Source organism: Salvelinus alpinus, chromosome 7 (assembly GCF_045679555.1).
Source record: "Salvelinus alpinus chromosome 7, SLU_Salpinus.1, whole genome shotgun sequence".
In the NCBI taxonomy this organism is placed as follows: Eukaryota; Metazoa; Chordata; class Actinopteri; order Salmoniformes; family Salmonidae; genus Salvelinus; species Salvelinus alpinus.
The window spans coordinates 33707591-33734341 of NC_092092.1; the positions used below are offsets into that span (position 1 = coordinate 33707591).

At 43.2% G+C, this 26751-nt stretch overlaps 1 protein-coding gene across 1 annotated transcript in view; it reads right to left on the reverse strand.

Moving 5' to 3' along the window:
• LOC139580841 (glutamate receptor ionotropic, NMDA 2C-like) overlaps positions 1 to 26751 on the reverse strand; it is a 96237-nt gene that overhangs the window by 48313 nt on the left and 21173 nt on the right. Inside the window, exons 5-9 of the mRNA XM_071409904.1 lie at positions 20095 to 20119; positions 9137 to 9202; positions 6596 to 6784; positions 5542 to 5882; positions 5244 to 5358 (exon numbers count right to left, since the gene is read on the reverse strand). Coding sequence (XP_071266005.1) covers positions 5244 to 5358; positions 5542 to 5882; positions 6596 to 6784; positions 9137 to 9202; positions 20095 to 20119 — 736 coding nt within the window. The remainder of the gene's footprint in view (positions 1 to 5243; positions 5359 to 5541; positions 5883 to 6595; positions 6785 to 9136; positions 9203 to 20094; positions 20120 to 26751) is intronic.

Below are 26751 nucleotides of genomic sequence, written 5' to 3' on the forward strand. Positions count from 1 at the left end.
TCACGACCCACACACACACACACACAACCACACACACACAAACAATGTTATGTTCCTCTATACTTGTAGGGACCTAAAATGTTTTTCTATTCAAAATCCTATTTTCCCTAACACTAAACCTAACTAACCTTAACCCATAAACCTAAGCCAAACCCTACATCTAATTCCTAACCCTAAACCTAACCACTAGCACCTTACCCTAACCATAATTCTAACCCTAACCTTAATTGTCACCCTAACTCTAACCCCTAATCTTAAAATAGCCTTTGTCCTCATGGGGATGTGGGAAATGTCCCAACAAGGGAGAATATCTCTTGTTTAGTTATCCTTGTGGGGACTTTTGGGGATTTTAGGTCCCCGCAAGGACAGAAGAACCAAACCATATACACAAATCTTCCAAGGGTAGCCAGAGGACTATAGTAGGACTATAGGAAAAGGCCAGAGAGTAATATCCCTACTACTATTGAACAAATGTATTCCTGCCTTGCCACAGCAAGCCTACTGTATCAATGTCACTGCCTGGCATGTATGTATGTGTGTGTGTGTGTGTCTGTGCGCAGGGTTGGGGAGTAACAGATTAGCTGCAATCCGTAACATGTAAGGGATTACAAAAAACAGTAACTGTAATCCGTAACGTTACCAGAAAAAATATTGTAATCAGATTACAGGTACTTTTGGAAAAACTAGATGATTACTTTGAGGATTACTTTTAAATTCAGAAAGGATGTTTGAGAGAAAAAAAATCTTTGACATTCAAATCAGCATTGAAAAAAGGCACAAGTTTAAGTTTGTTCCACCTGAGTGAGTCTGACCACAAGTCAGAAACCACTATGATGACACACCAAATTAGTTTGTTGGATCGCGGGAAAATAGGCTTTTTTAGTCTAAAGTCCAAGCTATGTCTTCGAATAATACGACTGCTGTCGGCATCCAAAGATTATCCAATTTAAATAAGTGCTTGGAGGTAAGGAGGACAGCAGTGGTGTAGTCTACGGCAATACAGATCACTTAATAGTGTTATCTACATAGCGCATTGATGTGAATCACACTGTTGAATCACACTGTGGATGGCTGTTCACAAATCTAAATGTGTATTTGAACCCAATAATGATTGAATTCAAGAAGTTTAAGCTGCCTATCAATCATTGTTTTTGAAACCAGTGGACAGCCAGTGAAAAATGCACTCTTGCAACAGCTGCACAGTGCGGATCCCAGCCTACGGAATTAAAGTGGGGCTTTTCTTGCTGAAACTCGCAACTTTTGATAGACTTAAAGGGGCAATTTGTAGTTGCTACATCCATTTTTGGACTTATAAATTATATATACTGTATATATCTATTGATTATAGAAGAATATAACTTATAAATGACTGATAAATGAGTTTAGTTCAACTGTCACACCCCATGTGAACCCAAAAAATAAGCTTGTTATTCTCCAATGTTTGTAAACATTGTAAATGTAAACAAACACTGTATAGCCTCATAACATGGCTAAAACAATAATTCTGATATCATGGACGGTCAGTTATTGCATCCATAGCTCTGTCTATTAATCTGAGACAGAGCATCCCTCAGCTTTTACCAAAAAAGTGGCGGGGTGTCCATTTTGATATTGTTTCATCTGTGGATTGTCAAGATATCAAAGTGTCACCAACAAACAGTTTAAGAATAGGCCTATAGCAAATGCAGCATATGGTATTCATTTTTCACATGTAAATAGAACTTTTCAGTAGTGCTCAAAGCATGCCATTCCATGAGCACAGCATTTATTTTTCAACTCGAATCAACGAGCCCGATCAGTCCTCCATGACAACTAAATCATAAACATCAGTTTAGGGATTGCTAAAAAGTCCTTAGTTTTGGGGTTATGCTCAGGTAAAACAATTTGGCTAATCTATCCTTCCATATTTCCAAATTCTCTTCTTGAAGATCAAGAGGTATAACATTAATTGGAATGACTGGAATTCTGATGGACTTAAAAATAAAATTAAAAAAATGGAACCTTTATTTAACCAGGCAAGTCAGTTAAGAACAAATTCTTATTTACAATGACTACCTACCACGGCCTCCCCTTACCCGGAGGACTCTAGGCTAATTGTGCTCCACCCTTAAATTTTTTATTTCACCTTTATTTAACCAGGTAGGCCAGTTGAGAACAAGTTCTCATTTACAACTGCGACCTGGCCAAGATAAAGCAAAGCACTGCGACAAAAACAAAAACACAGAGTTACACACTAAAAAAATAAATAATAATAATCTATGTACAGTGTGTGCAAATGTAGAAGAGTAGGGAGGTAAGCAATAAATAGGCCATAGAGGCAAAATAATTACAATTTAGCATTAATACTGGAGTGATAGATGTGCAGCTGATGATATGCAAGTAGAGATACTGGGGTGCAAAATAGCAAGAGGGTAAGTAATAATATGGGGATGAGATAGTTGGGTGTGCTATTTACAGATTGGCTGTGTACAGGTACAGTGATCGGTAAGCTGCTCTGACAGCTGATGCTTAAAGTTAGAGAGGGAGATATAAGACTCCAGCTTCAGTAATTTTTGCAATTCGTTCCAGGCATTGGCAGCAGACAACAGGAAGGAAAGGCGGCATAAGGAAGTGTTGGCTTTGGGGATGACCAGTGCAATATACCTGCTGGAGCGCGTGCTACTGGTGGGTGTAGCTATGGTGACTAGTGAGCTGAGATAAGGCGGGGCTTTACCTAGCAAAGACTTATAGATGACCTGGAGCCAGTGGGTCTGGCGACGAATATGTAGTGAGGGCCAGCCAAAGAGAGCATACAGGTCGCAGTGGTGGGTGGTATACGGGGCTTTGGTGATAAAACGGATGGCACTGTGATAGACTACATCCAGTTTGCTGATTAGAGTGTTGGGGGCTATTTTGTAAATTACATCGCCGAAGTCAAGGATCGGTAGGATAGTCAGTTTTACGAAGGTATGTTTGGCGGCATGAGTGAAGGAGGCTTTGTTTGCGAAATAGGACGCCGATTCTAGATTTAATTTTGGATTGGAGATGCTTAATGTGAGTCTGGAAGGAGAGTTTAGAGTCTAACCAGACATCTAGGTATTTGTAGTTGTTCACATATTCTAGGTCAGAACCGTCCAGAGTAGTGATGCTAGTCGGGCGGGAGGGTGCGGGCAGCAATTGGTTGAAGAGCATGCACTTAGTTTTACTAGCATTTAAAAGCAGTTGGAGGCCACGGAAGGAGTGTTGTATGGCGTTGAAGCTCGTTTGGAGTGTCCAAAGAAGGGCCAGATGTTAACAGAATGGTGTCGTCTGCGTAAAGGTTTATCAGAGAATCACCAGCAGCAAGAGCGACATCATTGATATATAGAGAGAAAATAGTCATCCCGAGAATTGAACCCTGTGTCACCCCATAGTGACTGCCGAGGTCCGGACAACAGGCCCTCCGATTTGACACACTGAACTCAAACTGAGAAGTAGTTGGTGAACCAGGCGAGGCAGTCATTTGAGAAGCCAAGGCTATTGAGTCTGCCGATGAGAATGCAGAGATTGACAGAGTCAAAAGCCTTGGCCAGGTCAATGGAGACGGCTGCACAGTACTGTCTTTTATCAATGGCGGTTATGATATTGTTTAGGACCTTGAGCGTGGCTGAGGTGCACCCATGACCAGCTCGGAAACCAGATTGCATAATGGAGAAGGTACGGTGGGATTCGAAATGGTCGGTGATCTGTTTATTAACTTGGCTTCAAAGATTTTAGAAGGGCAGGGCAGGATGGATATAGGTCTATAACAGTTTGGGTCTAGAGTGTCTCCCCCTTTGAAGAGGGGGATGACCATGGCAGCTTTCCAATCTTTGGGGATCTCAGACGATACGAAAGAGAGGTTGAATAAACTAGTAATAGGTGTTGCAACAATTTCAGCAGATAATTTTAGAAAGAGAGGGTCCAGATTGTCTTGCCCATCTGATTTGTAGGGATCCAGATCAGCTGTCTGTATTTGGGTGAAGGAGAAGCGGGGGGTGTTGGGCAAGTTGCTGCAGGGGGTGCTGAGATGTTGGCCGGGGTAGGGGTAGCCAGGTGGAAAGCATGGCCAGCCATGGAAAAAAGCTCGGTGGTGACAGTGTTTCCCATCCTCAGTGCAGTGGGCAGCTAAGAGGAGGTGCTCTTATTCTCCATGGACTTTACAGTGTCCCAAAACTTTTTGGAATTAGTGCTACTGGAAGCAAATTTCTGTTGAAAAAGCTAACCTTAGCTTTCCTGACTGACTGGGTATATTGGTTCCGGACTTCCCTGAAAAGTTGCATATCGCGGGGGCTATTCGATGCTAATGTAGAACGCCACAGGATGTTTTTGTGCTGGTCAAGGGCAGTCAAGTCTGGGGTGAACCAAGGGCTATATCTGTTCTTAGTTCTAGATTTTCTGAACCTTATGGGACTCTCAATCACGGCCGGTTGTGATACACTCCAGACTGTAACCAGGGTCTGCAGTGACACGTCTAGCATTGAGATGCAGTGCCTTAGACCACTGCGCTACTCGGGAGCCCGGTTTTGAATGTAAAGATGTAATTTAATCGTATTATTATATGTAGTAGAAAGTGATGGGTTAGAAGAAGCCTACATAACCAACCCATAAAGTAAAATGTAACATCCATACATACATGGCCAGCTATGTAAACTTTAACATTGATTTATCCTGCAATGGATGTGGTTCAATTGGTAACATACATTTTTGTCTTCTTCTTATGCCTCTTAAGGGGAAAGTCATCTAAAAGTAACTGAATGTAATCAGATTACGTTACTGAGTTTGTTAATCCAAAAGTTATGTTACTGATTACAATTCTGGACAGGTAACTAGTGACTGTAACGGATTGCATTTAGAAAGTAACCTACCCAACCCTCTGTGTGTGTGTGTGTGTGTGTGTGTGTGTGTGTGTGTGTGTGTGTGTGTGTGTGTGTGTGTGTGTGTGTGTGTGTGTGTGTGTGTGTGTGTGTGTGTGTGTGTGTGTGTGTGTGTGTGTGTGTGTGTGTGTGTGTGTGTGTGTGTGTGTGTGTGTGTGTGTGTGTGTGTGTGTGTGTGTGTGTGTGTGTGTGTGTGTGTGTGTGTGCGCGCGTGCATGCGTGCGTACCCTTGGACACAGCTGTGCAACTGATTATACCACCAGGGGAGATACACTACTTGTAGATGTAACCAGATGAATAAGGTAGTGCTGGGTTGGTTGTTTCACGGTCCAGACACACACACACACATACACACATGTAATTCAGTACCTTGTCCCAAAGTCTGTCTCTGTCCAGTGCGACGATGGCCATGGAGGGGTTGGTCAGGTAGCCATCACTGTTGAACGACAGGTCCTTACGCTCCCATGTCACGTTTAGCATGTGTCTGCAACACACACATACACACAGATTCAGTTTTCAGCACACACACACACTCACACACACACACACACACACACACACACACACACACACACACACACACACACACACACACACACCTGTTTAGTATGTGTATACTTACAAAAACACACACAGGACGAGAGGGTGTGTGGCCTCAGAAACTCACCTGAACAGTGTGTTGTTGTTGATATGTGTAACTGGTGTGTTGCAGTCGCTGTGTCCCTCTGGAAGGAACCCTTGATGCCTTCTGAAACTATCCGCCCCTTTAGCCACTATGGCCACTCCCTCTCTGACACGTTGCCTCAGGCTCTTCCTCCAGTGGTCAGTGATGACGCCAATCAGTCCTACAGGGAAGCTCATAGGTGGAGGGCTCTCTGTGTTGCCCAATGCGAGGGAGGGGAGGATCCAGATGTACCCAGGCCCCAGTAGACCTACCTCCCCTGCTACCTGGAACAGGTACTGGGCCTCTTCATAGGAACAGTAGGCCAGGAGCACCTGGGAATCAATCTAGAGGGACAGACAGATATAACACTGTAAGTAATATCTAACATTAACCTCTAAACCTAACCGTAACCTTAACCCTAATTCTAGCTTCTTGTCCACATCCCTGTCTAACCCTAACCCTAGTTTCAACCACAGCCCTAAACCTAGCTTCATGTCCACATCCAGGTTCAATCCTAACCCTGGCCTCAACCGTAACCTTAACCCTAATTCTAGCTTCATGTCCACATCCCTGTCTAACCCTAACCCTAGTTTCAACCACAGCCCTAAACCTAGCTTCATGTCCACATCCAGGTTCAATCCTAACGCTGGCCTCAATCGTAACCTTAACCCTAATTCTAGCTTCTTGTCCACATCCCTGTCTAACCCTAACCCTAGTTTCAACCACAGCCCTAAACCTAGCTTCATGTCCACATCCAGGTTCAATCCTAACCCTGGCCTCAAGCGTAACCTTAACCCTAATTCTAGCTTCATGTCCACATCCCGGTTCAACCGTTACCCTAGCTTCAACCCTAACCCTAGTTTCATGTCTACATCCAGGTTCAACCCTAATAACAGGCACTGGTCCTCTTCCTAGGTACACCTGTATGGAGACATAACATACTATAACTATTGCCTATTAACAAGCCCAAACCTTCTCTCTCTCTCGCTCTCTCTCTCTCCCTCTCTCTCTCTCTCTCTCTCTCGTTGGAAATCGTTTTTAAAATTCTCTCTCCTACCTGCTGTAACATGCGTTTGGCTCGGACGTCACTGGTTCCGACAGACATCTCCAGAGACAGGATATCTTGTAGCCTCCACAGGAAGTAGGAAGTGTCCGTGTAGGATCGGACGTAGTCTACAAACGTCTCGTATCCCGGCCACATGCTGGTGATTACTACAAAGTCTCCCCAGTCATACTCCTCCATCAACTAGAATATAGACATGATAGAACATATTATATGTAAGGGTCATTCCACTAATAGAGTACATTTTGGCTAGTGTAATTTGGTCCAAAATAACTTTTTATTTCCCCTAATAAACATTGTCATAAAGAGCACATGTTCAAATTAATTTGGGAAAAAAACACGTTTTTCCATCTTAAGAAGTTAAATTTAAAAAATGATTTTATGTTTTTTCTATTTGTATGTATTATGGATCCCCGTTAGTTCCTGCCAAGGCAGCAGCTACTCTTCCTGGGGTCCAGCAAAATTAAGGCAGTTTATACAATTTTAAAAACATTACAATACATTCACAGACTGTGTGCCCTCAGGCCCCTAATCCACCACTACCACATATATACAGTACAGAATCCATGTGTACGTGTGTGTATAGTGCGTATGCTATCGTGTGTGTGTGTATGCATGTGTCTGTGACGTTGTTTGTGTTGCTTCACAGTCCCCGCTGTTCCATAAGGTGTTTTTCTATCTGTTTTTTAAATCTAATTCTACTGCTTGCATAAGTTACTTGATGTGGAATAGAGTTCCATGTAGCCATGGCTCTATTTAGTACTGTGCGCCTTCCATAGTCTGTTCTGGACTTAGGGACTGTGAAGAGACTTCTTGTGGCATCTCTTGTGGGTTATGCATGGGTGTAGTTCAAACAGACAGCTCGGTACATTCAGCAGGGAGTCAATCTCTCCTCTACTTTGAGCCAGGAGAGATGGACATGCATATTATTCATATTAGCTCTCTGTGTACATCCAAGGGTCAGCCGTGCTGACAGTGCTGGTGTATCAATATGTTTTGACCATGACAGTTTGCAATCCAGGGTAACTCCAAGCAGTTTAATCACCTCAACTTGCTCAATTTCCACATTATTTATTACAATATTTAGTTGAGGTTTTAGTTTTAGTTTTAGAAATATTTAGGACTAACTTACTCCTTGCCACCCACTCTGAAACTAACTGCAACTCTTTGTTAAGTGTTGCAGTCATTTCAGTCGCTGTAGTAGCTGACATGTATAGTGTTGAGTCATCCGCATACATAGACACTCTGGATTTCCTCAAAGCCAGTGGCATGTCATTAGTAAAGATTGAAAAAGGTAAAGGGCCAAGACAGCTGCCTTGGGGAATTCCTGATTCTACCTGGATTATGTTGGAGAGGCTTCCATTAAAGAACACCCTCTGTGTTCTGTTAGACAGGTAACTCTTTATCCACAATATAGCAGGGGGTGTAAAGCCATAACACATAAGTTTTGCCAGCAGCAGACTATGATCGATAATGTCAAAGGCCGCACTGAAGTCTAACAAAAGTAAGTGCCGATAAAGTGCAAAATAAAGTAACAGGGTTGACCGTGACAGAGTTGATGTTTTGATCTTAAATCAGCGATAAATCCACTTGTGACATGGGGAATAGAAGCTTGTTGTGTGCAACAGGGAGTTGAAATTGAATGCAAGCTTCACAAAAAAATGAAATGGTTCAAACATCTCTAGCCTATCTATCTATGGGTAACAGAGTTGACGTGTTGTGCTGGATGCGCTCAGTTTTCCACCACAAAACACCAGAAAAAGGCCAAAAAGAGTAGATCCAGTTCACCTGCTTTCACTCTATGATTTTACTTTTATATGTACAATGTTTCTTTTGAAAAAATAATTAAAAAAGGAATAGTTTCACCATATTGAAACGAGAGTTCAGTTCACATAAAATATTTGACCTTGAAATGAGGGACAGATGTTAATTGATCACTAATAACATAAATACATAATAATCTTCAGAAATAACTTTGTCAAAGCTTTAAAATGAAAACTTGGATAAGTGGGTTGAAATCTTAATAGAATTCGGCAAAAACATGACAAGAAACATGTCAAAATGCTGAATTGTGGCACTTTAGCGCAGGGTTTCTCAAACTCGGTCCTGGGGCCCAGCCTGGTTGCACATATCTTTTTTTTGTCCTAGCACTACACAGCTGATTCAAATAATCCAAGCTTGACGAGTTGATTATTTGAATCAGCTGTGTAGTGCTAGGGGGAAAAAACTAAATGTGCGCCCAGGGGGGCCCTAGGACCATGTTTGGGAAACCCTGCTTTAGCAAGTCTTTATTCATACTAATAATCTGAAGGGCACTTCATATAATATAACAGGCTTTTAAAATGCAATATTGATGCACAATTTCTACTTAAAATATCAAAGGAATGCAAAACGTACTTGTGGAACGACCCATAAATGTAAAATTATATATTGACATTACATTTCAGACCACAGCTTTCCTGAATACTAAATTCTGATTGGCTGAAAGGGGGCTCTATAAGTGAACATGAACTTTAGATTATTCTATTCCTGTACCTTGAACATGCAGACGATCTGCTGCTCCAGGGAGGCGCCCATCTGGAGAAACGTGGAACCCTCAGCCTAAAGGGGGGAGGAGTGGGGTGGGAAGGAGAGGGAGGGGGGAATGAGAATATGTTAGCTCTATCCAATAATACTGTACACTCTTCAGGTGAGCACACTCACAAACACTCGCAAACTCTCAAGGAGACATTTTCCACACCCAGAGGAGGTAAATAATGTGTGGTCAATCCTATCGCTGTTATAACACCCAAACACACCTACACACTTATAGACACACACAAACACACACACGTAAACAACGGGCTGTGAGGGTCGATTCTATCTCTATTAAAGCCACGCTATGAACACTGATATACAGTGCATTCGGAAAGTATTCAGACATTTTTCTTCTAAAATGTATTAAATACACAAATTTTTTCCCTCATCAATCTACACACAATCCTCCATAATGACAAAGTGAAAAAACAGAACTATCCTTATTTACATAAGTATTCAGACACTTTGCTATGATACTCAAAATTCAGCTCAGGTACATCCTGTTTCCATTGATCATCCTTGAGATGTTTCTACAACTTCATTGGAGTCCACCTGTGGTACATTCAATTGATTGGACATGATTTGGAAAGGCACACACCTGTCTAGATAAGGTCCCACAGTTGACAGTGCATGTCACAGCAAAAAACAAACCATGAGGTCGAAGGAATTGTCAGTAGAGCTCTGAGACAGGATTGTGTCAAGGCACAGATCTAGGGAAGGGTACCAAAAAATTTCTGCAGCATAGAAGGTCCCCAATAACACAGTGGCCTCCATCATTCTTAAATGGAAGAAGTTTGGAACCACCAAGAATCCTCCTAGAGCTGGCTGCCCGGCCAAACTGAGCAATCGGGAGAGAAGGGCCTTGGTCAGGGAGGTGACCAAGAACCTGATGGTCACTCTGACAGAGCACCAGAGTTCCTCTGTGGAGATGGGAGAAACTTCCAAAAGGACAACTATCTCTGCAGCACTCCCACAATCAGGCCTTTATGGTAGAGTGGCCAGACGGAAGCCACTCCTCAGTAAAAGGCACATAACAGCCCGCTTGGAGTTTGCCAAAAGGCACCTACTGTAAAGGACTCTCAGACAATGAGAAACAAGATTCTCTCTTTTACTGATTGCCAAGCGTCACATCTGGAGGAAACCTGGCACCATCTCTACAGGGAAGCATGGTGGTGGCAGCATCATGCTTTTGGGGTGATTTTCAGTGGCAGAGACTGGTAGACTAGTCAGGACAGGGTAAAAGATGAATGGAGCCAAGTACAGAGAGATCCTTGACGAAAATCTGCTCCTGAGCGCTCAGGACCTCACACTGGGGCGACGGTTCAACTTCCAACAGGACAGCAACCCTAAGCACACAGCCAAGACAACGCAGGAGTGGCTTCGGGACAAGTCTCTGAATGTCCTTGATTGGCCCAGCCAGAGCCCACCTTGATTGGCCCAGCCAGAGCGAACATCCCTGAAGAGACCTGAAAATAGCTGTGCAGCGACGCTCCCCATCCAATCTGAGAGAGCTTGGAGGATCTGCAGAGAAGAATGTGAGAAACTCCCCAAATACATCTGTGCCAAGCTTGCAGCGTCATACCCAAGAAGACTTGATTCTGTAATCACTGCAAATGGTGCTTCAACAAAGTAAAGGGTCTGAATTATATATTGTATTTTTTACAATTTCTACGTACCTGTTTTTGCTTTTTCATTATGTGGTATTGTAATTTATGTAGATTGATGAGGGGGGGAAATGATTTAATCAATTTTAGAAAAAGGCAGTAACGTAACACAATGTGGAAAAAGTCAAGGGGCCTGAATACTTTCCGAATGCACTATATGTGAAACCGTTAATTAAACATTACCTTCTCAGCAGGCATTCTGTATACAGTCTACGACTGGGAGTAGACTATATGAGTTGTCATAAAGCCTACACAACAATCCTATGAAAATGACATAGCACCTGATGTACTGTGAAAAGGCAAAACGTAGGGCTTCCTGAGTGGCACAATGGTCTAAGGCACTGCATCGCAGTGCTTGAGGCATCACTACAGACCCGGATTCGATCCCAGGCTGTGTCACAACCGGCCGTGACTGGGAGTCCCATAGGGGGACGCAATTGGCCCAGCGTCGTCCTGTTTAGGGGAGGGTTTGGCCGGGGGGGCTTCATTTGGCTCATCGTGCTCTAGCGACTCCTTGTGGTGGGCCGGGAACCTGCAGGCTGACTTTTGTCGTGAGTTGAACGGTGTTTCCTCCGACACATTGGTGCGGCTGGCTTCCGTGTTAAGCGAGCGGGTGTTAAGATACGCGGTTTGGCGGGTCATGTTTCGGAGGATGCATGACTCGACCTTCGCTTCTCCAGAGCCCGCTGGGGAGTTGGAGCGTTGAGACAAGATTGCAATTGGATATCACAAAATTGGGGATAAAAAGGTGGATAAAATATTTTTTTAAATGAATAAAAGGCTAACCTTGTCTTAGGGCAGGCGTGCAGGCGGGAGGAAAAGTTAAAGGGTAAGTACCTTAAATCCCAAATTTCCCAAGTGATTCCATACATTGAAACTAGTTAGGTAGTTTGCCTTCTCTCCCTGCAGTCTTGAACTGGAAAGCTGCAAAAACGGTTCATGTGACTCATGAGGTTTCTTTGTGCACTACTGGGAGCAATTGAGAAATCTGCAAATTGTAGGCAAATTTTTGGTTTTATTGAAAGAATACAGACGAATTTGCTATTTTTATCAAAAGTACTAACGGTTTTTAGTCAGGAAATGTGTACCTTTCCACCTAAAGTGGTTGCAATTATTTTATGTCATTATTTTATGTGGCCAACTGCAACAACAGTGGAGATGGGTAACAACTGTGCACGGGCACTCTCCTGCAGCAAACTCTGTGACCTATATGCCCTTATTTGGAGCTTGACATCACAGATGCGAGTTTAGTACAGGTTAGTAAACATGGTATCACTTGACTTGTGTGTTAGGGTGGACGTTTTTCTTAGTCAATACACATAATAATAATTTGGCATATATCAATGAGAATGTGAGCATGGAATAAGCTACAACTGCCACTGATACTTGAAGAACTTGAACGAATGGATAAACCCAATTGACTTTATATCAGTCTTTTTATTATAAAATGTGTCACATGTAAATCACACTTTGAAGACATTGTCTAGCATAACATAAAGTACCATATTTTCTGTTACAACATAAGCTACCTGTATTTTGTGAAACACAAAAATTATAATTTAGAATAAGTGTGTGTGTGTGTGTGTGTGTGTGTGTGTGTGTGTGTGTGTGTGTGTGTGTGTGTGTGTGTGTGTGTGTGTGTGTGTGTGTGTGTGTGTGTGTGTGTGTGTGTGTGTGTGTGTGTGTGTGTGTGTGTGTCAGCCATCTAAACATGCTTAAATGCACTCTGCAGTCATTGTGAGAAACAGTTCCCGAAACAGTCCAAGCAGTGTGTTGCCAAATAAATAACCAGGTGCTGGAGCAGCGACAGGATCCAACTGTGGTTTACAAGGATCCTTCATCCCACCTGCCCAAGCATAATCTTCCAGACAACATTGCCACAGGGGAGAGACCTGAGAAAGAGGACCTGGTTAGATCAGAAGACATCACTCCAGGATTTGTTCTTTATATGCAACCAAACGTCTTCCCTTTTCTTTGTTGAGGGGGCAAAAAACAATGCTTGAATGTTTTGTATTACATTTTTTTGTGACTAAAAATATACTGAACAAAAATATAAACGCAACATGTAAAGCGGTTGTCCCATGCTTCAAGTTCCCAGAAATTTTCCACAGACACAAAAAGCTTATTTCTCTCAAATTGTGTGCACAAATTTGTTTACATCCCTGTTAGTGAGCATTTCTCCTTTGCCAAGATAATCCCTCCACCTGACAGGTGTGGCATATCAAGAAGCTGATTAAACAGCCTGTTCATTACAATAAAAAGTCACTCTAAAATGTTAAGTTGTGTCACAACACAGTGCCATAGATGTCTCAAGTTTTGAAGAAGTGTGTGATTGGCATGCTGACTGCAGGAATGTCTACCAGAGCTGTTGCCAGATAATAGAAAGTTCATTTCTCTACCATAAGCAGCCTCCAATGTCATTTAAGAGAATTTGGCAGTATGCCCTACCGGCTTCACAATTGCAGACCACGTGTAACAACGCCAGCCCAGGACCTCCACATCTGGCTTCTTCACCTACGGGATCGTCTTAGACCAGCCACCCGGACAGCTGATGAAACTGTGGGTTTGCACACTGTACAACAACGTGTTCCAGTTTCCGCCAATATCCAGCAACTTTGCACATCCATTGAAGAGGAGCGAGACAACATTCCACAGGCCACAATCAACAGCCTGATCAACTCTATGAGAAGGAGATGTGTCGCGCTGCATGAGGCAAATGGTGGTCACACCAGATACTGACTGGTGTCTGTGACCAACGGATTCATATCTGTATTCCCAGTCATGTGAAATCCATAGATTAGGGCCTAATGAATTTATATCAATTGACTGATTCCTTATATGAACTGTAAATCAGTAAAATCTTTGAAATTGTTGCATGTTGCGTTTATATTTTTGTTCAATGTATATTATGATGACAATACAATTCCTGCTTTATTAGTCCATTTGCATGGATATTCTTTATTTTTGCAGTCACATTACTAACATGATACACAACAGACACATCACAGTCTGGGAGCAGCAAATACCTGTAACTTTGACTATTCACAAGTCCTGGGAGTCTTCCACTTGCTGAAAACCAGTGTATACCCCATAATGTGATTGATATTTGTCTCAGATGGCATTTACGACGAAGGCTAGGAAAGGGATCTGGACTCCTGGACCCAATGTCTCACCGTGGAGGACGCACTCCAAAATTATGTGGTATGAGACTAGTCTCAACTGTCTGGAATGACAATAGACCAAAGGGCATTGTGGATTTGAGAATCTGGAGCAGCAGTCATGTACTCATAACATTAAATTTTTTGGACAATATGGAAACAGGTTTTCAAAAATCCTTGTTGTTGCGAAAGCAAGCTAACTGTTTCTCAACATTAATAATCACATTCTCCATAGCGTAAGCGTTCTTTGTGAGTCTGCTTTGGAGCACAATTACACTACCGATCTGCATTCATCTTGGGGATGGGCTGGGGCTGTGGTCCTGCTGCTTCTCCGGCCTCGGTGGCTAGAGTGGTGGCGGCCATCTGAAACTCAGTTTGCCAAAATTCTTTGTCAGAATACTCAGGTTCAAATAAATATGGTTCGATGCCACCACCGGCACCCCTCTAGTAGTTTTCTTCATCACTCGCAAATATTTCATCATCAGACATGCTTCAGGTTGTTGTTTACTTTCGTATAACTAATCTGTAATGCTAGGCTACTCTCCCCTGAAAAAACTTGCATCTGTCATTGTGAATAATCAAATCAAACTTTATCTTAAAGTGTAGACTTTACCGTGAAATGCTTACTTACAAGCCCTTAACCAACAGTGCAGTTCAAGAAGAAGAAAATATTTACCAAGTAGGCTAAAATAAAAAGTAATAATAAATAGTAACACAATAAGAATAACAATAACGAGGCTATATACAGGGGGCACCGGTACCGAGTCAGTGTGCAGGGGTACAGGCTAGTTGAGGTCATCCGTACATGTAGGTGGGGGCTAAGTGACTATGCATAGGTAACAAACAAACAGCGAGTAGCATCAGTGTACAAGAGGGGGGGTCCATGTAAATTGTCCGGTGGCGATTTTTATGAATTGTTCAGCAGTCTAATGGCTTGGGGGTAGGAGCTGTTGAGGAGCCTTTTGGTCTTAGACATGGCGCTCCGGTACCGCTTTCCGTGCGGTAGCAGAGAAAACAGTCTATAACTTGGGTGACTGGATTCTCTCTTTTATGGACTTTCCTCTGACACCGCCTATTGCACTTATTGATGAAGCAGATGACTCAGGTGGTGTATTCCTCAATGCCATTGGATGAATCCCGGAACATATTCCAGTCTGTGCTAGGAGAACAGTCTTGTAGTGTAGCATCCGCGTCATCTGACCACTTCCGTATTGAGTGAGTCACTGGTACTTCCTGCTTTATTTTTGCTTGTAAGCAGGAATCAGGAGGATATAATTATGGTCATATTTGCCAAATGGAGGGCGGGGGAGAGCTTTGTATGCATCTCTGTATGTGGAGTAAAGGTGGTCTAGGAATCTTTTTTCCTGGTTGCATGTGACATGTCGGTATAAATTTGGTAAAACTGGTTTAAGTTTGCCTGCATTAAAGACCCCGGCCACTAGGAGCGCCACTTCTGGGTGAGCATTTTCTTCTTTGCTTATGGCCTTATATAGTTTGTTGAGAGCTGTCTTAGTGCCAGCTTCACTCTGTGGTGGTAAATAGATGGCTATAAATAATACAGATGAGAACTCTTTTGGTAGATTGTGTGGTCGACAGCTTATCATACAGTACTCTATCTCAGGTGAGCAATACCTCGAGATATCTTTAATATTAGACATCGCGCACCAGCTGTTATTGACAAAAAGACACACACCCTAACCCCTCGTCTTATAAGAGGTAGCGTCTCTGTTTTGCCGGTGCATGGAAAATCTTTCCAGCTCTATATTGTCAGTTTCTTAATTCAGCCACATCTCGGTGAAACATAAGATGTTACAGTTTTTAATGTCCCGTTGGTAGGATAATCTTAACAGTAATCCAAAAAACATCCGTTGCAAGGACAAGAAGAATGTTTGTATTGCTAATAGTTTTGCTGTTGTCAACCTCACGAACCAGAGCCAATCGTAATAAAACAAGTTCAACTCAGTTGTGTTAGTTTTCTTTCTCATGGATTTTCATTCATTCATTATTAGTGGTATGATATTATTCGTCAAATTTGAAAGTAGCTCCAAACGTCAAATTTCAACAACAAAAATTGTTGCTCCTGCTGCTCTGTATCTTTCCATTTCTCCAAACATCAAATTTCCAAGTTAATGGTTAAGTTTAGGCACTCATTCTGAATGGTTAAGGTAAGGGTTAAGGTTTGGGATGGGCATAAAACATTACGTTTAGGCACACATTACAAATGTTTAAGGTAAGGGTCAAGGTTTGAGATAGGGTTAAAATAGAAAATACAAAAGCAGTTTCCATGACTAGGACCGAACATGCAACTTTCTGATCCAGAGTCATGGAATTACACCCATCCACAACACCCTAGCAAAACCCAAGGCTACTTGATGGTAATAGCACTCAATAGCACTCCCTAGTGGCTGGTTTTGAAGGCATTTCCTAACATCCTCAGGACATGGATAGATGTCCAATTTCGATGTGAATCTTGAACCACCTGGCTGCACACACACACACACACACATGCTACACACCGTCACGCTGCTTTCTTTCTGTCAACTTCCTCTGTGTGTGACTGAAGCTGTCCAATTAGGCTGATGGGTCCATAGCTTGCAGGCAGGGAAGCGGTTTGGGGACGGACAACATTTCTGACATACATGAGCGAGAAAGGGAGATGACTAGACCTTATAATACATCTCTGTACTTAGCAAAAGAGTGCCAGGGGACATCCAACAATAAAAAAAATCTGAAGACATTGTGTCTTGGTCCCATGGAGGTTTTCGTCTAGTTCCAGGGGATGTCTACTCAGGGCACGGGCACACTCATTACAGCACATCTTTATACACCTGTCAGCAACAGGTATGGCTAAAATAGCTGAATCCACTCATTTGAAGGGGTATCCACATACTTTTGTATATATAGTTGGGAGGCCAAACTGTCCTCTTCAAGTTTAGCTGGAATTTAGCCCGAAAGGATTTGAGAAATATGATTGGTTGACTATACGCCTATGACATTGGCCTACTGTCTCGTCTTAAACTGCGCCGAATATCAGATCTCAACAATGATTGGAGAAGTGTTTAACATCACCATTAGGCTGAGGCTACCACATCCTCATGATTTATATTTCATAAGCCATCGTGACTGGAAGACACTGCTTTTGTTGAATAATCCTGGGTCAATGGAAACCTGCCTATTGACTGATTTCACCTGTATATCTAGACTTTGCACTTCAAAGTGAACCTCGGCTCTGTTATAAATATACCAGTGCTTAATTTGAGCAGGATCATGCCAGCACAGGATCCGGCACCTCTCAGTTTAGGACTGTTTAATTTTGGAACCTATTTGCCAGGATCAGGTACCTCTGGTGGCAACAAACATCATTTTCAGCCAAAACAGGCCTTTCACAATATTTCAAATTCAATCATGGGAGAGCACAGGTTGGAAAGCAAATGGGTCCTGCTGAAACAAAAATAGTTATCTGGCTGTAGGTTACGAAAATATTTTCCAACTTTCAATTAGGCCTATTGAGTAAACAGCATTGTTTTTACAAACTAAAACGAGGGAGATAGGCTTTTGGCACGAGCTCATCGGCCATTGCCGGTGAGTGAGCTGCACATCATTGGGTGAGTCAGTGAAACTGGAAAGCTTTTTAAGGACTATAATTTCCTCCTAATATTGGTCAAGATTGTGTCTCTTCCACACACCTTGGCCTAGGCCAAGGATTCAAGATGTCATTTTTTATGATTTCTCATTCTCAGTTTGTCAGTGTCAAAGTAGCCTGACATTTCAATAATTTGTGCGGTATTCAAAAATATTCTGCTAAAGTCTCTAGTCATGTAAAATTACATAGAATTGCATAAAATGCGTTTATAAAAAGGCCCAATTTTTCCTGCACCCTAGGTTACAAAAATAATTCTGCAAACGCCTCTACCCTAATGCTCTAGTCTAGACCACTACGCAAATGCAATGACATGCATGCGATGCTTTACTATAAAGGTGATTTTCCGGTACCTCAGAGCTCCCCAGGTCACCCCCCCTTGTACGCAATTTTTTTGTTCCGGCACCTCCCGATATACAAATTAACCTTTCTGGACTACCCATCCCGGATCATTCTCATCAGAAACGCTGACTAGCATAGCATAGCCTAGCGCCACAGGGATATAATATAATATAATTTCATGAAATCACAAGTCCAATACATCAAATGAAAGATAAACATCTTGTGAATCCAGCCAACGTGTCCAATTTTTTTAATGTTTTACAGCGAAAACACAACATATATTTATGTTAGCTCACCACAATATCCAAAAACACACCGCCATTTTTTCACAGAAAAGATAGCTTTCACAAAACCCACAAATAGAGATAAAATTAATCACTAACCTTTGAACAACTTCATCAGATGACAGTCATATGACATCATGTTATACAATACATTTATGTTTTGTTCGATTATGTGCATATTTATAGCCACAAATCGTGGTTTTACATTGGCGCCATGTTCAGAAATGGCTCCAAAATAGCGAAGGTAATTACAGATAGCCACGTGAAATACAGAAATACTCATCATAAACTTTGATGAAAGATACATGTTTAACATATAATTAAAGATACACTGGTTCTTAATGCAACCGCTGTGTTAGATTTAAAAAATAACTTTAGTAAAAAGCACAGCATGCAATAATCTGAGACAGCGCTCAGCCATTCTCCGCCATGTTGGAGTCAACAGAAATACGAAATTACATCATAAATATTCCCTTACCTTTGATGATCTTTCATCAGAATGCAGTGCCAGGAATCCTAGTTCCACAATAAATCGTTTTTTTGTTTTATAATGTCCATTACTTCTGTCGAATTAGCAACTTTGGCTAGCATGTGTAGTTCACGTGTCCATCGAACTTTACGCTAATGAACAAAAAATTCAAAAAGTGACATTACAAATCAAATAAACTGGTCAAACTCAGTTGAGAATCAATCTTCAGGATGTTTTTCTCATATATATCCAATAACGTCCCAGACGGAGCATTTCTTCATGTCTATCTAACGCATTGCAGACAAGGACATCACATGCGTAGTGTGCGTGGCCAAGAACTGGCAAAAAGCCTGACCAGTCACTCCATTGGCTCTCATTCGGTCCCACATCAAGCCATACACTTCATTCCACGTTCTACTGCCTGTTGACATCTAGTGGAAGGCGTATGAAGTGCATACAGATCCATAAATATAAGGCAATTGAATAGGCGATGCCTTTCACAGCGACCCATTTCAGAATTTTCACTTCCTGTTTGGAAGTTTGCCTGCCATATGAGTTCTGTTTTACTCACAGATATAGTTCAAACAGTTTTAGAAACTTCAGAGTGTTTTCTATCCAATAGTAATAATAATATGCATATCATATGATCTAGGACAGAGTACGAGGCCGTTTAATTTGGGCACCAATTCATCCAAAAGTGAAAATGTCGCCCCCTATCCCTAAGAAGTTTTAAGCACTGAAATACACTCAAGAAAATCAATTTTATTGACCATAGTCATTCAGGAGTAACATTAAAACAGAATAATATGCTCCACCAACAGTAGACAACTATACAGAAAACCCTCAAGTTGCTGAGATTTGTGTGTGTGTGTGTGTGATTGTGTATATGAATAGGTGTGTGAGGGAGGAGTGAGGGACGATGAATATGTGTAGGAAAGAATGGGTGGGTGTAACGATCGTCTGTGGTGGTAGAAGGATCGGACCAAAGTGCGGCGTGGTAAGTGTTCATGTCTTTTTAATAAATCCAAAACTGTACACTGGAACAAAACAATAAACAAAGTGAACAACCGAAACAGTACCGTGTGGCGACAAACACTGACACGGAAGACAAACACCCACAAACCAAAAGACAAAACAGGCTACCTAAATATGGTTCCCAATCAGAGACAATGAAAAACACTTGCCTCTGATTGAGAACCATATCAGGCCAAACAACAAACCCAACATAGAAACACAAAACATAGATAACCCACCCAACTCACGCCCTGACCACACTAAAGCAAAGAAAATACAAAAGAACTATGGTCATAACGAGACAGTACCCCCCCCCCCCCCCCCCAAGGTGCAGACTACGGCCGCAAAACCTGAACCTATACGGGAGGGTCTGGGTGGGCATCTGTCCGCGGTGGCGGCTCTGGCGCTGGACGTGGACCCCTCTCCACCATTGTCTTTGTCCGCTTTCTTAGCGTCCTTTGAGCGGTGATCCTCGCCGCCGACCTTGGCCTGGGAACCCTAATAAAGGGCCCCACTGGACTGAGGAGCGCCTCTGGACTGAGGAAACTACTACGGACTGAGGGGCAGCTCAGGACTGAGGGGTAGCTCAGGACAGAGGGGTAGCTCAGGACTGAGAGGTAGCTCAGGACGAAGGACAGCTCCGGACTGAGGGGCAGCTCAGGACTGAGGGGCAGCTCAGGACTGAGGGGCAGCTCAGGACTGAGGGGCAGCTCAGGACTGAGGGGCAGCTCAGGACTGAGGGGCAGCTCAGGACTGAGGGGCAGCTCCGGACTGGCGGGCGGCTCTGGCGGCTCCGGACTGGCGGGCGGCTCTGGCGGCTCCGGACTGGCGGGCGGCTCTGGCGGCTCCGGACTGGCGGGCGGCTCTGGCGGCTCCGGACTGGCGGGCGGCTCTGGCGGCTCCGGACTGGCGGGCGGCTCCGGACTGGCGGGCGGCTCTGGCGGCTCTGGCGGCTCCTGACTGGCGGGCGGCTCTGGCGGCTCCTGACTGGCGGGCGGCTCTGGCGGCTCCTGACTGGCGGGCGGCACTGGCGGGCGGCTCTTGCTGGACTTTCTTGGGCGCCCTGAAGCCTTCTTCAGAACAATTGAACCGCTCTCCTTGAAGTTCTTGATGAGCCGATAAATGTTTGATTTAGGTGCAATCTTACTGGCAGCAATATCCTTGCCTATCAAGCTCTTTCTGTGCAAAGCAATGATGACGGCATGTGTTTCCTTGCAGGTAACCATGATTGACAGAGGAAGAACAATGATTCCAAGCACCACCCTCCTTTTGAAGCTTCCAGTCTGTTATTTGAACTCAATCAGCATGACAGAGTGATCTCCAGCCTTGTCCTCATCAACACTCACACCTGTGTTAACGAGAGAATCACTGACATGATGTCAGCTGGTCCTTTTGTGGCAGGGCTGAAATAGTGGAAATGTTTTGGGGGGATTCAGTTCATTTGCATGGCAAAGAGGGACTTTGCTATTAATTGCAATTCATCTGATCACTCATCATAACATTCTGGAGTATATGCAAATTGCCATCATACAAACTGAGGCAGCAGACTTTGTAAAAATTAATATTTGTGTCATTCTCAAAGCTTTTGGCCACGACTGTACAGTTTTTTTATTGTTCCACTATATGACCACTGATTATGATTACCATGTGTTTCTGGATAGACCAGAGCTATTTTCCATATGGAGCCCTGGCTGGGATACGCTACGTGTTTATGAGTGTTTATCACGCAGTTGTGTGAGTATTCCTCAGGGGACACTAGCTGTCTCCCTCGTTAGGAGATACTGATGTTAGCGGGTGTACCAGTCCCTCAACACAACATCTGGATACACCACTGTCTACTGAACACAACCAACAAATATGACTCATAGCCTGGAAAACACAAAGGCGTGCACGTATGCACGCGGACACAAACACACGCAAACACACACACAAATAGTAAGCATATCCAACCGTGAACAGAAAACACACACACCAATAGCAATCAAATACAATCACACACACACTCACCAAAAGAAAGCATATGATAACACACACACACTTTGTCTTCCTCCCCCCTCTATATCGTACCCTCTTGATCATTTGATTGATACATGCATAACCTGACAAAAGACATACAGCTCCTTTCCTTTTTTTAATCTTTCATCTTCCTTTCATCGTTCCTTGTTTAGTGATGGATAGATCAGGGACAGAGGATAAAGGACAAAAAAAGGAACCAGAAATAGGTGTCAGACTGAATAGCAGGGTCCTTAAAAAAAGACACCAAAGACATCAAAGATATGCCTCCACCTCATCATTATCTTCATCATCAGGGCCATTGATAATCAAGCACTATTGAACCCTTTTATCTATGAATAGGATCACACACACACAGAAACACACACACTTCCCTTCCCACCTGCAGGTTAGAGAGGCGAGCCAGCGGGGAAATATCTGAGTCTGATGGGAAAAATCTGCCTGGAAATTAGTTGGCAACCGGAGGGTTGCTTGTATCAAATCCTAGATGCCATTGCCTGCCGTTGTGCCCTTGAGCAAGGCACTTAACCTCCCACAAAAACTGCTCTGGGGCACCCAGTGTGGCAGCGCTCCACTCCTCTCCAAAACCTATATATGTAGCTATGTGTATGAACAGTATGTGTGTCTTTCGGGGATTGGGATAAAAGCGAAAGTAACATTTTGGTAGGACCCTAGGTTGGGTGCAATTGACCAATAAAGTGATCTTAATCTTAGTCTATTGTAAGAAACCCTACTGATGAGTTTCTTTGTCGCGTTAACAAAGACCAGGGACTATAGAGTAGATCAGCCTAGATATGAACAGGGTGGATCAGAAGAGTTTTATCTACTTCCTGTTGTTTTCTATTCAGTATCCAGTGTCGGTCTTGCCAAACCTGTCATGTCATCTTGTCTAATGTCAGAGGGTGGAGATCTCTATTACTGTAGGTCTTATGAAGAAAGCTGTCTCTCAATACTTTTGCTTTCAGCTGTTTTGTCTCAATGAGCTGCACGTATCTTATATTTTGATTGTTATCAAAGATGTCTACAGCTTTAGACAGCCTGTCACTCTACACTGTCTTCGGCATAGGCCTGTTAGCTGTCTCTCTAAACTGTCTTAAACATAGGCCTGTTAGCTGTCTCTCTAAACTGTCTTAAACATAGGCCTGTTAGCTGTCTCTCTAAACTGTCTTAGGCATAGGCCTGTTAGCTGTCTCTCTAAACTGTCTTAGGCATAGGCCTGTTAGCTGTCTCTCTAAACTGTCTTAGGCATAGGCCTGTTAGCTGTCTCTCTAAACTGTCTTAGGCATAGGCCTGTTAGCTGTCTCTCTAAACTGTCTTAGGCATAGGCCTGTTAGCTGTCTCTCTAAACTGTCTTAGGCATAGGCCTGTTAGCTGTCTCTCTAAACTGTCTTAGGCATAGGCCTGTTAGCTGTCTCTCTAAACTGTCTTAGGCATAGGCCTGTTAGCTGTCTCTCTAAACTGTCTTAGGCATAGGCCTGTTAGCTGTCTCTCTAAACTGTCTTAGGCATAGGCCTGTTAGCTGTCTCTCTAAACTGTCTTAGGCATAGGCCTGTTAGCTGTCTCTCTAAACTGTCTTAGGCATAGGCCTGTTAGCTGTCTCTCTAAACTGTCTTAGGCATAGGCCTGTTAGCTGTCTCTCTAAACTGTCTTAGGCATAGGCCTGTTAGCTGTCTCTCTAAACTGTCTTAAACATAGGCCTGTTAGCTGTCTCTCTAAACTGTCTTAGGCATAGGCCTGTTAGCTGTCTCTCTAAACTGTCTTAGGCATAGGCCTGTTAGCTGTCTCTCTAAACTGTCTTAGGCATAGGCCTGTTAGCTGTCTCTCTAAACTGTCTTAAACATAGGCCTGTTAGCTGTCTCTCTAAACTGTCTTAGGCATAGGCCTGTTAGCTGTCTCTCTAAACTGTCTTAGGCATAGGCCTGTTAGCTGTCTCTCTAAACTGTCTTAGGCATAGGCCTGTTAGCTGTCTCTCTAAACTGTCTTAGGCATAGGCCTGTTAGCTGTCTCTCTAAACTGTCTTAGGCATAGGCCTGTTAGCTGTCTCTCTAAACTGTCTTAGGCATAGGCCTGTTAGCTGTCTCTCTAAACTGTCTTAGGCATAGGCCTGTTAGCTGTCTCTCTAAACTGTCTTCGGCATAGGCCTGTTAGCTGTCTCTCTAAACTGTCTTAGGCATAGGCCTGTTAGCTGTCTCTCTAAACTGTCTTAGGCATAGGCCTGTTAGCTGTCTCTCTAAACTGTCTTAGGCATAGGCCTGTTAGCTGTCTCTCTAAACTGTCTTAGGCATAGGCCTGTTAGCTGTCTCTCTAAACTGTCTTAGGCATAGGCCTGTTAGCTGTCTCTCTAAACTGTCTTAGGCATAGGCCTGTTAGCTGTCTCTCTAAACTGTCTTAGGCATAGGCCTGTTAGCTGTCTCTCTAAACTGTCTTAGGCATAGGCCTGTTAGCTGTCTCTCTAAACTGTCTTAGGCATAGGCCTGTTAGCTGTCTCTCTAAACTGTCTTAGGCATAGGCCTGTTAGCTGTCTCTCTAAACTGTCTTAGGCATAGGCCTGTTAGCTGTCTCTCTAAACTGTCTTAGGCATAGGCCTGTTAGCTGTCTCTCTAAACTGTCTTAGGCATAGGCCTGTTAGCTGTCTCTCTAAACTGTCTTAGGCATAGGCCTGTTAGCTGTCTCTCTAAACTGTCTTAGGCATAGGCCTGATAGCTGTCTCTCTAAACTGTCTTAGGCATAGGCCTGTTAGCTTTCTCTCTAAACTGTCTTAGGCATAGGCCTGTTAGCTGTCTCTCTAAACTGTCTTAGGCATAGGCCTGTTAGCTGTCTCTCTAAACTGTCTTAGGCATAGGCCTGTTAGCTGTCTCTCTAAACTGTCTTAGGCATAGGCCTGTTAGCTGTCTCTCTAAACTGTCTTACAATGAAGCCAAAAGGGTTCTTCGGCTGTCTCCATAGGAGAACCCTTTTTGGTTCCAGGTAGAACTATTTTGGGTTCCATGTAGAACCCTTTGGGGAAAAGGTTCTAGTATGGAACACAATAGGGTTCTACCTGGAATCAAAGGGGTTCTTCAAATGGTTCTCCAATGGGGACAGCCGGAGAACCCTTTTAGGTTGTAGATAGCACAATTTTTTCTAAGACATTTTAGATGTCTCAAAGCCTTACCTTTGCTTGAAGAGCCATGGCTGATTGTGTGTCAGCGAGTGACTCATCTCTCAGAGTCTAACAAGCTGTCAATTAGACCCTTTTAAAGAAGAGACAAGGGTTATCTATACTCTAATTACAGATAGAGCCAAATACTCACTCGCAGGCTATCAGCTATCCGCAAGTGTGAGATGGAGAGAGGTGGGGGGATTGAGAAAGAAAGAGATAGAGAGGGATAGAGGAAAAGAGAAAGAGAAATGGAGCGAGAGAGTGGATGAGAGAAATAGAAAAAGAGAGCGGATAGCGAGAGAGAGAGAGAGAGAGCAAGTGTTGGAGAGGAGAGGGAGAAACAGAGAGAGAGAAAAAAACAGAGTGGAGGAGAGATGGAGAAAGAGGGGGAGTAGAACAGGGAGAGCGTAATAGATGAGAGAGTGACAGGGGCAGTAGGGAATCTCTACCTCCTAAAGGGTCTAATTAAGTGTTTAATAGAGTGGCAGAGCTCTGAGAGACCACTGGCTGGCTGTGTCACACACACGCATGTGCGCACACAAGCTCACAGACAGACGCACACACACTCACTCGATGCCATCAGCCCAGCATAGTGCTTGCTACCTGCCATCACATCATGTCTCCGAGGATCTTACCTCGGAAGCGAGGTCATTCCCGAAACTGTTTAATAAAATGTCATATTGCATTCTGTCCTTGTTATTCATTCAGTTAAGCCTGTACTCGATTGAACTGATGTACTGACTTCTGTCAGTAGGCTACAGCTTCATATAGACACCAGATTATGACTGATTTATTTCCACTCAATCAATCACTGTCTCTCAATAGCTCCATCACGTCTTTTGTATTTGATGCATTTCTATCTAAAACATTGACTCAACAACAGCCCAACCCCTGTTCAGGTACTTATTCACATTCCCACTATTTCACAGCATTGTCATTGTACTACTACAGATATCTATAGTCCCAGCATTGTTGTCAGTAATATTCCTGTGCACATACATTTGAATTCCACTGTTAGCTCTGTTACTGTTAGCCCAAATGGGAAGCCCACTGTGGTCAACTCATCCAGTAATATTATTTAAAATAACATAACTATTGATACCCCCTCTGTTTTCAAAGCATATAGAGGGCTTGGGCTGTTACACATAAAAGTGCAAAGCTTGATGTCAAAGATGGACCTTCTTGATGTCTGAGTATAGACACGAGCCCTGATATTCTGGTTCTCACGGAGACCTGGCTCGAAATTGTCAGGTGTTATATACTGAAAAGGGGGGAGGGGTAGCGACTACACTACCGTTCAAAAGTTTTAGAACACCTACTCATTCAAAGGTTTTTATTTTTACTTTTTTCTACATCGTAGAATAGTAGTAAAGACATCAAAACTATGAAATAACACATATGGAATCATGTAGTAACGAAAAAAAGTGTTAACCAAATCAAAATATATTTTATATTTGAGATTCTTCAAAGTAGCCACCCTTTGCCTTGATGACAGCTTTGCACACATCATTTTTTTCCCAACAGGACAATGACCCAAAACACACCTCCAGGCTGTGTAAGGGTTATTTGACCAAGAAGGAGAGTGGTGGAGTGCTGCATCAGATGACCTGGCCTCCACAATCACCCGACCTCAACCCTATTGAGATGGTTTAGGAGGCCAGGTCATCTGATGCAGCACTCCACCACTCTCCTTCTTGGTCAAATAACCCTTACACAGCCTGGAGGTGTTTTTGGGGTCATAGTCCTGTTGGGAAAAAAATGATAGTCCCTCTAAGCGCAAACCAGATGGGATGGCATATCGCTGCAAAATACTGTGGTAGCCATGCTGGTTAACTTTTACTTGGTAC